Below are 10,547 nucleotides of genomic sequence, written 5' to 3' on the forward strand. Positions count from 1 at the left end.
TGAAAGAAGCGCGCCATCAATAAGCGACCGCAAGCGTCCCCGAGCAAAAAACCCTACAAAGCAAGTATGTGCGGTCGCGGCTGTGTCAAAAACGGCGCTTCTCGTTGGGCCGTCACGTGACTTGCTGTCATTTTTCCCCACTTGAAAGGCGGGATGACAAATGTCGCCGACATTAAAGCCAGGAAGATCAGGCGCATATGCGGGCTAATAACGTCAGAAAACGGAAAAATTCAATCTGACATTCTTTCCAGTAAAAGCAAAAGCAAGTACCCTACATGGACTTGCTACTCGTACAATTGACTCAATTACACTTTAGTACATAAAAATAGTCTTACACTTTGCCTCACAAGGGTCGTAGGGGGTGCTGAATCCAATTTCCGGGCACAAGATGACGCTCACAAAGGAAGAATGTAAACGTAGCTGATCCTGCATGTTTTGTGGACGTGGAAGGAAACCGGAGTACCCGGAAAAAAGCCACTTAATCCTACTGAGAACATGGGAACTCCACATAGGAAGGCCAAAACCCCACTGGGAATTGAACCCTGCTTTTCAGAACTATGATTTATTTTTACATGATTTTTAATATATTTTTGAATTTGCTAACTTTGCCCCTTAAAAATGAATGATACGTCGATTGCTGTCAATGGCAGCAAAAGGATTTGAAAAAAAAAAGTATTTTGGGGGGCTTTGAATTGTGTTATGGCGAAATGCGCATATGGGGCGCACATGTCCTTTCAAGAAAAGCCAAGCGTGCGTGCTGGTTGAGGCGGCGCTGGCCGTGGCACGCCAATCACAATGCGACGGGATTCTCGTCATTCTTTTTTTAAGTTGCCTTTTCCGCAAACGGGCCCCCACGGACGGGGGGATCAGACATGGCAAGCCCCCGCTAATAGTCGGTGGGGATTGTTGGGAAATGTCCGTGCCCAGGGACCTTCTTTTTTTCTAAAACTTTCACATTTTTTTTTATTCTTGCGTGTAAAAGATTGCTCGTTTATTACATTTCCCTTAATGATATATTTTTCAGGAGCAAAGCTCCCTGGCCGATGAAATGCTGACAATTTTAATCTTTTTGGATAAACTAGAAATACAAAGCAAATGTTGACGTCCTACTTTGTCGCTATTGGCTTGGATGTTTTGGTTCCCAGGAGCTGGTCACGCGCTCCGCCGACGTTCCCGTCACAGCCACTGACTCCTGACCCGTCGCCATTAGCGAGGTCAGAGGACCGCCGACCCCCCTCGCCGCCGCAGGGCGGGAATTTTTTTTCTTTCTTCCCCCCACCCCTTTCCTAACGCCGTTCCCAGCGTGTAGCTCGGGCCAAGTGTCAAACGTTAAAAGCTGTCGTCTATGTTAGGACCCAAGATGGCTTTCCAATCGATTGTGTGGCGTCCAATCATCCTTTGAATAGGACTTTTTCACTATTGTGTAGTGCTATGTATCCAGATATGATATTTCATAGCCAATACATAGATACTCAGTCTTTATTTTCACACTTTTCAGGTCCATAGAATTGTTGTTGTTGTTTTTGCTTACATTTGCTAACCAATTAGTCAATGATTTCAAAGTAATGGAAAATAACTTTGTGATTTTTCTCCCAAAGTAAGCGACTCAACTTCCGCAACATCTAACAAAGCCAAAAGGGGAACCGACGTGGTGGGGGAACAATGGCGCGCCGACGACCCCCCCGAAGGCACCCAACCTTCACAATACTGGTGACACGCGCGCACACACAATAGCGGGGTGTCGCGCACGTCGCCGTCAAAATTAGCCACCGCTTCCTCTTGCCGTCAGTGGAGAATAGCGCCACCGTTTTTTTACAAACAATAAGCGGCCTCCACAAATTGTTTTCAGGTTCTGAACATCTGCATGCAGGCGCTTTAGCATGTTAGCATCCGCAACATACTTTTAATTTCGAAGCTCTAACAATAGAATTGGTGGATATTTACAACGACGACAGTTTTTTATTTTTTAAGGCATGCGGTAAGATGCGTGGAAGTAGCTTTTGCCGCAAAAAAAACAGCTTCACAAAGCAAGTGTCAGACGTCAGGCTTCCTGCAGCGACATTAGCCATCGCCAGGCAGACCGCTTAATTAGCGTTAGCCCGTTTTAACGTTTGGGCGGCTTCCTGAACGTCACTCGTCGTCGAGTTTGAACGTGCTGGCTTTTTACGAGGAAGTCTAAAGCAAAACAAACAAGCTGCCAAGTAAGATAGGAGAGTCAAGACTGTCAACTAGCTTCATGCTAACTAGCGCTTGATATAAAACGCCATATATGGTGTACAGCTTGGTTCCCGCCGCCAAAGTTTTATTTATTGCATCAGTGCAATGGAAGACCTTCACACAACAACCTTTCACAATAAAATGTCATCATGTGTCATGGCTAACCTTGAAGCGTCCAAAATAAAAGACAGCCAAGATTAGATCCAGACGCCGAAACCGCCATTGTTTGGAATGCAATTTGGGTTGGTGGCCTGATTTGCAGACAGAGGGTGGGGATTTTGGGAGGGTGGGCAAGCCTCACCTTCAAAGGCCGGCCCGACTAATCCCAACATGTGACGAGACGGCCAGAACAAAGAGAGGGGGGGTTAGAAAATAACAGCGTGGGAACTCTGGCTTAACTTGAAATACAACAAACGAGCTCAATGCAACTCAAAGTACCATCTTCTTCCCACCCCCCCCATGACACGCCCAACCACCCCCTTTCACCACGCACACCTGTGTTTATTCCGACAAAGGATTCGGGTTGCATCGCCACCTTTTTGGGGTGGGGAGGCCATTCTCCTCCTAGTTTAAAAAGTCTGGACGTGTACCAGCGTCAGTGGCAGCACCCAAGTTATTATTTCGCTCCCCTGGCTGTGGTTTACATTGCGCAATCTGTAGGGGCCCCCCAGTGCGGTAACACGAGACCTCTCTTGTATACAAACACTCCGGTGAGGCTGTCAAAGAACATGGCGTCATTACATTGCATTGAGGTGGAGGGGGAGGAGGAAGCTCCAGGGTCGAGCTGGGGGTCGGAGGGTGGGGGTGATGGGGGCGGCCGGGGACCGTCTGGGCCGGTCGCCCGGCCGGCCCGCCGGCCTGCCCGGTGGATGTGTCTGTATTGGATTACACGTTCACACGGCGGCTCGCAGACCGCCCGTCGCCCCGCCGACCAATTGCTCCATTCAGAGCAGCGCCGGAGGAGACGGCCGCGGTCTCTGATTGGTTATCGGCGTCGGCCGGGGGGAACTTTCCCACGGCCCAACGCGTGCTGACAGCCGGCCAAGCACCGGCGCGCCGCCGTCGCCGCCTTGACAAGCACGCACGCACTGGATGAAAGGGGAGGAGCCAGTTGCATTCACGGAAAGAAAAGCTATTGGAGCGCTCTCCAAGTCTTCTCAAAGATCGTCTCTTCAAAATTGACGCCTCACTCGCGTACTCGCCAAAGGGTTTATCCAACTCCCACTCGGGTAAGAAAAACGTCAAACTTGGTGTTATGTTTTTACTGCAATTCATTCAACATTTTGCCTTACATAAGTTTGTCCATGTTGCTAAATTTCAGGTGGCATCGTGATGCATTTAGAAGTTTTTATGCGTGGCCATCAGGAGGATTCTCCCCCAGAGTAAGACGTCGTCTCGCTAGCCGTCAATCAAAGAGCCACACCGCTCTCTGATAGGCCACGTCCCGGAAGGCGGCCCCGGCTGCCCTCCCACCCTTCCTCCTTGAAATGACACCGTGGGAAAGGCCAGCGAGTCTCTCAGTCGCCCCGGTGGAGCATAACCTTCCCTTCAACGAGGACGCCATGAAACGCAGCTACGACCCCAGCTCGTCCGACAGCGAGCCGGACGAAGCCGTCGAGGTGGAAAAGGACAGCGGTGACGAGATGGGACGCCCAGGTTCGCCCCAAGCTCTCGGCTGCCCCGACACGTCCACTCAGGTGCAGGCGAGGAAACGGCGACGCGGAGTGAGTCCCACCCGACTTTGAAAATAGAGCTAAAAATGGACACTTGGTTCTAAAGCACGTTTTTATTTGTCTTTTATTATCAGATAATCGAGAAACGGCGTCGTGACCGGATCAATAACAGCCTGAGCGAACTTCGCAGGCTGGTGCCCAGTGCCTTTGAGAAGCAGGTATGTTTTTGCGCGGCTGGCTCTTTAAAACAAATCAATCGCTTCGCAGTTTGATGACGTCACTTCGATACTCACATTTTTAATAATGGATACTAGAACATAACAAACAATGAAGGCACACCACGTTTGATACTACGCCAATACAAAATTTGATTTTTATTTTTGTGTTTCCGTGCAATTTTAGGGTTCGGCCAAGTTGGAAAAAGCTGAGATTTTGCAGATGACTGTGGACCACCTGAAGATGCTCCATGCTGCGGGCAGCAAAGGTACATTTACAGCTCTTTGGCTATTAACTCTGAACAGAATACATCATGAAATAAACATTTGATCGCAAATCACTAAAACAATTATTTAAAAATGAATACTAATGCCATTCTTAAAATTGGCAAATGATGCCCCCAAAATTCAAAATAGTGAAAAAAATTCTTTGTATACCAGCATTTAAAATATATATCCTTGTATTTATAAAAGAAATACAAATATAGTACCTCACCTAAAAGAAATGCCAGATTTTATCAAAATTAATTAAATTGTAAAACAATGTGTATATGTTATATTTATATGTATACATATATATTTCACGCAACATGCTTATTTATGTATTTATTTACTTATTTATTACCTATTTGTTGTGTAGTGTCGGATGAATTAAAATATCTAACCTAATCTAAAAGAACGAACAACATATTTTTTCTTCACTCAATGGATACAAAATAAAAGGAATTGAAGAAATACAACTGCATTATTCAAAATAAATACCTCCACTGAAATATTAATACAAAAAAAAAACAATACCAAATGTTAAAAGAAGGGCCAGGGAGAGAATACGTCAAGTCTCAAAATGGATGTCGGTGCCGCCCTTCCCATCCTAAATGGCCTGGACGTGTGATGATTTCAGGCTTTTTTGACGCGCACGCGCTGGCCATGGATTACCGGGGCCTGGGTTTCCGCGAGTGCCTGGCGGAGACGGCTCGCTACCTGAGCGCCATGGACAACGCCGACCCCCTGCGGATCCGGCTACTCTCGCACCTCAACAACTACGCCGGGCAGCGCGAGGCCCGCTCGGGGCCGGGTCACTTGCAGGCCTGGGGCTCCGCTTTCGTCTCGCCACTGGCCCGCCCGCCCCCGGCGAGCGAGCGCCCCCCGTCGGCTTCCTCGTCACCGGAGAGGCGGAGCGCCGGTGGGGCTGGTGCGGCCCCTCGCTCGGAACACTCGCCCCCCTGCGTACGAGCCCCCCTACCGCACCCCGCTTTGGCGTCCCCCGTGACGACCAAACACTTCCTTTCGGCGTTCCCTTTCCCGTTCGGAGCGTTTCCGCTCATCGCCCCCTCCGTGGGGCCCCCGAGCCAGACGGCGCCCCCTGTAGGCAAACCTTACAGACCTTGGGGCATGATGGAGATCGGGGCTTTTTGACCCAATGACTCGCAATGAGCTGGACTCAGTCTGCCTTCTTTCTTTGTCACCCACACGCGGGTGTTAAACTCGCGGCCCTGGGGCCAGTTCTGGCCCGTCACTTCATTTTGTGCGGCCCGCCACAACATTTTTCCTTACTCAGATCTTTTCTAAGAAAGTTTTGAATCAGAGCGAATTTTGTTTTTGTTGCTTCTTTTATATATTTTTTTCATATTGAGAAACGTTTTTTTATTTAAAACAAAAAAAATAATAATCATGTATCCATTAACTCATCGTTCAATCCCGGTCAAATAGAATTGAACATTCATTGGTGTCAATGGCGCCGAAAAATAATACGTTATTGTCGCTGGTACTTCATGACCATTTCCTTTAATAAACATGCTTTGATGAATCAAACTGTGAAATGGGTGGACTTGTGTTTGTTGTTTGTTTGGCACGCAGGAAACCATTTAATAGAAGGGGATTTCCAGGACACCAAGACGCCGCCAATGTGCTTCGCGTGGGAACAAATGAAGAAGATGAGAGTGGACGTCTTCTTAGGTATGCCTGCATCATCAACACCACTTTGGTTTTTTTGGGCTGAGGCTTAGGATTTATATTTTAATGTCGTTTTTAATACATAGAATAGTTATCTTAATGAAGATCGGGGTGGTTTATATCAATCACAAAGGTTATTGTTCCATAAATGGTCTTCTTGATAACCTGATCTTTGTCGCCGCCGTGTGGTTACGCGCAGTACCGCAGTTGAATGAAATAGCAAGTGAAATTGATTTGGGAAATACATTGTTGTTTTTTTCCATAAACATTCAAGAAATTCTCCACAACCAATCCATTTTTTTGTAAGAAAAATCAAGCATAAAGCTATTCATTGAACCCCAAATCTTTATTAACCACAGTTTGATTGACAAAGATGTACAGTAATGCAGAGTAAGAGAAAGCGGGTCACTCACACATACACACGGATGGAAAGAGTCACATGACACGGCACCAACTAATAGGGTTCAATCTCAGGCGTGGCTCCTCCCTGCTAAAAGTGGGGGCACGAAGATGGGATGAGAGAGGGGTGGGGTGGGGTTCCCGGTTTTGGTTTCTGCTGCCTTGCTAATTGCTAACTAGCTGTGTGCTATGCTAAATGCGGTGTGACCAAGGAAGAAATCGGGATGCTATGCTATTTGAGCCTAGCATGAAATGCTAATTGTAGGGACGAAAAGGGGTGGGGTGGGTCTCGCAAACTCAGCACAAAAACACCTAAGCCACAAAAAAGCCACGCTGCAATCAATACTTTGAGTACCGTATATAAGAAAAAAAGAAGTATTTACACCACCGTTGTCGCTTTCTGGCAATGGGGTTGGGGGGGGGGGGGGGTGGCTGAATCGAATGATTAATGACACCCTCTAAAACCCTTCCATGTGTGAGCGCCACCGTCAGGATGCCATGTGGAAACCAATGAAGGAACGGGAAGGTGTGTGGTGGTGGTGTTTTTCCAGACTGGGTGGGTGCACACTGGGACCCTGGGGAAGGGATTCAGGGTGGGGGGTGGGGGGGGCAAGCACCTCATGCCAGCACCTCTTCTTTCAACTCTTTGTTCCTGCGCACCTCCTGAGCGTGCACCTCCTGTTAAGGGGGGGGGGGGGGGGGGATAGGAGAAGAAAAATAAAGTCATCAGGTTTCAGGTTTTGAATCCAAAGCCCACATGACGCATGTTTTTTTTTTTTTAATGCAGACCCTCTGATGGAGGCGCTCCATGAGCGCGCCGATGTGGGCCTGCCGGTTCTCCTGGATCTGCTCCATCTTCAGCTGCAGCTTCTCCTCGGCCATGCGGCTGAAGTTGCTGTTCTCCTCCATGGCCTTGAGCAGGACGTCGCGTTCGTGCTCTCGCTTCTCCGCCAACGCCCGCAGAACCTGTGCCTCCTGGGACTGACACGCCATACGCACAGGTGAGCGCTACGCCCAATAGTTTGACCGTCGACGGCAGCCGGCGAGAAACAAAACCAAATGCCCTTACTCTCCTGCGGTCCTCGGCGGCCTCCAGCTTCTTCTGGATGTCATCCAGGGAGATGTCCCTCTTGGGGGGCGAGGTGACGGCGTGGGCGGCGTCCGACACGGGCGACGTGGGCTTGAGCAGCACCTCAAAGGCCTGCCCCGAGGCGCGCTTGTTGATGGGCTTGATGTCCAAGTCTGCCACAGACAAAGGCACATCACCCGGTGGCCTCGGCGGGTGTTGGGCGTGGCTTACCCTCAAAGTCGCCCAGGGCAGTCTTGCGGACATCCGGGTAGAGGCAGGAGCAGATGAGCGAAAAGACGGAAATCTCCTTCATCTTTTCCTTGTACGCTGTTGGCACAAAACGTGGCGAAATTCATTCATAAACCCGCTCGGATGACGTTTGTCGTCGCGCCTTCAAAAGAAGCGCTCGGGGGGTTTGATTGTCGTCCTTTCTTTTGGGGGGGTCTTTGATATCCGTGCATTATTCATTCATGCAAGACCCCACCTCCCTTTTTTATATTACTTGGGCTGTCAGATGTGGGTTCTGTAAATAGCGTCAACTGGCTAATGCATAATCATGAGGCTACATGGAGAATATTAGCATATTAGTCTGATATACATGAAATCTGTAAGGTATACAAAAATGGATGCAAAACTCATTTGGAATGGTCCTATTCTGCCTGAGTTGAAATCCCTCAGAGTGAATAATAGTCACCAAATTCTTACTATTGGACAAAAAGTCCACTGAAGGCCAAATAAGGTACCAAAATGCTAATAGTGGGAAATAGTTTCAGATTGTTTTTTAACTTCATTCTGCAATCACTTTGTTTTATTTTTGGTGGTCATTTTCTCTCTTTATAAAACAGCAAGTGACATCTGTAAATATTTTTGGGGTTACTAAGGCAATATTTAATCATATTAATGTATTGATCTATTGCTAATGTTTTGTTTTCTTCTGCGCAGGTGACTTTCCTTCCGACAGATAACGAAGCCGCAGCTAATAAGGACGCCAAAGATCTGCCAAAATGTCAGGTAAGAAAAAAATGACATCATTTGATATTCTCAACCTGCTTAAATGAACCTTTGACCCGTCGAAAAACGTCTTTGAGTGGCCACGGCGGAAATCCAATTTAGATTTTCCGATTTCCCGTCAACGCGTCCGGCAGTAACGTTAGCCGGCCTCGCTTCTGATGGGACACTCAGACTGATGTCATCTTTTCCCCTCCGGCCACCTTTTAAAGAGCAATAGTCATCTAAGCTGGCATTGGGCGTGTGCGCCATTGATTAGTGCACCTCGCTGATGAATGCAAGCTTGTGACAAACAAAAAAAAAAGCCAGAAGGTTGAAAAACAACTAAGCTCGGCCTTCTCGACCACACCCCATTAGGGGAGAAAAATGCATGACCCCAGGGCCGCTATTGACACCCATTAAAGTGTCATCTTTTTTAATGAACATAAAATAGATGTTGTGTATTTTCCAATTTTGGATGCATTTGTGAGATAAACATTATTGTAGAGATTGTACATATTGGAGAAATGGGCCATTTTACGTCTAAAACCAAATATTTTTTTCTTCAATGCTTCTATGCTAATCGTATAAGACAGGGATTTCAAACCTAAAGACCGGGGGCCAATTGCTGGACCCAGGAAAATATTTTATGGTCCACATTTAACATCTAATTGTTATATTTAATTGAAGGATTGGATTTGAGTGGGGAATTAACAAGATATAAATCAATGAAACCCAAGAATGTAGTGAACAAGTTACGCTAAGCAGTATCTTGTAAATACTTGTCCACCCCTGTCACCGCTTAAAACAAATGTAGGCCAAACCCGTCATAGTACAAAAACCATGCACGATTTTGGGTCAAAATGAGGTGGAAAATAGAGGGTGCTGTCCAATAAATGTAAAGGTTGAGGCGCCCTTCTTCCACGTCTGTCTGCGCGCGCCGCCATCCATCAAGCGTCTTTTCAAGCAGAACGCCAGACCCCGCTTTAAAGCAAATGGCTAAATGGATGAGACTGGCTGGCTTTGACGCCAAGGCCTCCGAGGCGCCATTCCACACCCGAGCCATTCATTCCGCCGCGTTTTAGCCCAAAATTCAGACGACTCGTCCGCGGCTCGGCACAATAGAGAGCACCGTGTTGTCAATTAGGCGGGTGGTCTCGGGGGGGAGAAGAAGAAGCGGGGCGGGGTGCCGGAGAAGGTGGGGGGGGGGGGGGCACCGGCGATTGTTGGGTGGGGTCGCTGGCTCTGCATTATGCTGCGCGGCCGTGACTCAGGCGATACGGGGCAGATGGCGCAATGCCCGAATAATGGGAATAAAAATACGGCAAAAAACATAACTTTGATTCTCTTGACTCCGATCGAAAAGAAATCTAGGTCACCCCGAAGCTCCCGTCCCGCTCCGATGATCAATGGGGAGGCGACGGAAGCTATTGTGCCAAATAGGAAGAAAAAAAAGGGGTAATGTGCACCTTTCGGATGCGCAATATGGGCAAAAGAAGCTGGATTTGTGCTATAATGGAAGGGCGGGTGGTAGTGGTGATGGTTAGAAATTCTTACCGATTGCGGTCTTGGCCATTTGTGCGGCGGGCGGAGGAGGAGGAGGACGCGGATGCTGGTGATGCTGCTGATGCTGCTGCTGCTGCTGCTGCTTCTCGGGGATGGACGGGCAGGACTGTCGCTGAGGCACTGAGTCAGCACAGAGGAAGGGGGGCTGCCGGTTCGCCTGCTGCTCCGTTATGAGCGACAGGAAGCAGGTGGCGGGGGTGCGCCCGTGGACCTGGGCCTTTCAAAATAAAACAAAGGACTTTGTTTGCTTCCACCTGCTGGGAGATATAGTATTGCAATTCCATATAACACACTCTGTATAGGTCAGTGTTAAATGTGGTTTTAGATTTTAATTTTAAAAACAGCAACCATTTTTGAAATTGAATTCATGAAATCTTTCAGTGCTATTATTTTTTTTAAATGAGACATTAATGGCGGTTGTGGAGTCCGCCTCACAGATCTGATATCGATGTGACCAGCCCCCCCTGT

The 10,547-nt window shown here is 48.0% G+C and overlaps 2 protein-coding genes across 2 annotated transcripts; one reads left to right on the top strand and one right to left on the bottom strand.

Moving 5' to 3' along the window:
• Window positions 1-3,544: 3,544 nt before the first annotated feature.
• On the top strand, window positions 3,545-5,917 carry hey1 (hes-related family bHLH transcription factor with YRPW motif 1). Its single transcript, XM_077743540.1, has 4 exons — window positions 3,545-3,941; window positions 4,025-4,108; window positions 4,293-4,374; window positions 5,007-5,917. Exons 1-4 carry the CDS (start codon window positions 3,705-3,707, stop codon window positions 5,519-5,521), a joined length of 918 nt encoding a protein of 305 aa, XP_077599666.1. The 5' UTR covers window positions 3,545-3,704; the 3' UTR covers window positions 5,522-5,917.
• A 468-nt stretch (window positions 5,918-6,385) lies between these two features.
• Window positions 6,386-10,269, bottom strand: stmn2b (stathmin 2b). The gene is made up of 5 exons (XM_077743178.1): window positions 10,071-10,269; window positions 7,758-7,853; window positions 7,527-7,699; window positions 7,247-7,438; window positions 6,386-7,135 (listed from the first exon to the last, which is right to left on the bottom strand). Exons 1-5 carry the CDS (start codon window positions 10,087-10,089, stop codon window positions 7,076-7,078), a joined length of 540 nt encoding a protein of 179 aa, XP_077599304.1. The 5' UTR covers window positions 10,090-10,269; the 3' UTR covers window positions 6,386-7,075.
• Between the last annotated feature and the right edge of the window lie 278 nt (window positions 10,270-10,547).

The sequence above is a fragment of the Stigmatopora nigra genome, chromosome 21, assembly GCF_051989575.1.
Source record: "Stigmatopora nigra isolate UIUO_SnigA chromosome 21, RoL_Snig_1.1, whole genome shotgun sequence".
Classification (NCBI taxonomy): Eukaryota; Metazoa; Chordata; class Actinopteri; order Syngnathiformes; family Syngnathidae; genus Stigmatopora; species Stigmatopora nigra.

What these genes read in the sequence shown, in the direction of transcription:
- hey1 (XM_077743540.1), top strand. Translation starts at nt 3,705, where the DNA reads ATGACACCGTGGGAAAGGCCAGCGAGTCTCTCAGTCGCCCCGGTGGAG. An exon ending in CGAGGAAACGGCGACGCGGA is followed by an intron (nt 3,942 to 4,024) that starts GTGAGTCCCACC and finishes TTTTATTATCAG; the next exon opens with ATAATCGAGAAACGGCGTCG. An exon ending in CCAGTGCCTTTGAGAAGCAG is followed by an intron (nt 4,109 to 4,292) that starts GTATGTTTTTGC and finishes GTGCAATTTTAG; the next exon opens with GGTTCGGCCAAGTTGGAAAA.
- stmn2b (XM_077743178.1), bottom strand. An exon ending in CCGCCGAGGACCGCAGGAGA is followed by an intron (nt 7,439 to 7,526) that starts GTAAGGGCATTT and finishes ATGGCGTGTCAG; the next exon opens with TCCCAGGAGGCACAGGTTCT. An exon ending in TGGAGCGCCTCCATCAGAGG is followed by an intron (nt 7,136 to 7,246) that starts GTCTGCATTAAA and finishes CCCCCTTAACAG; the next exon opens with GAGGTGCACGCTCAGGAGGT.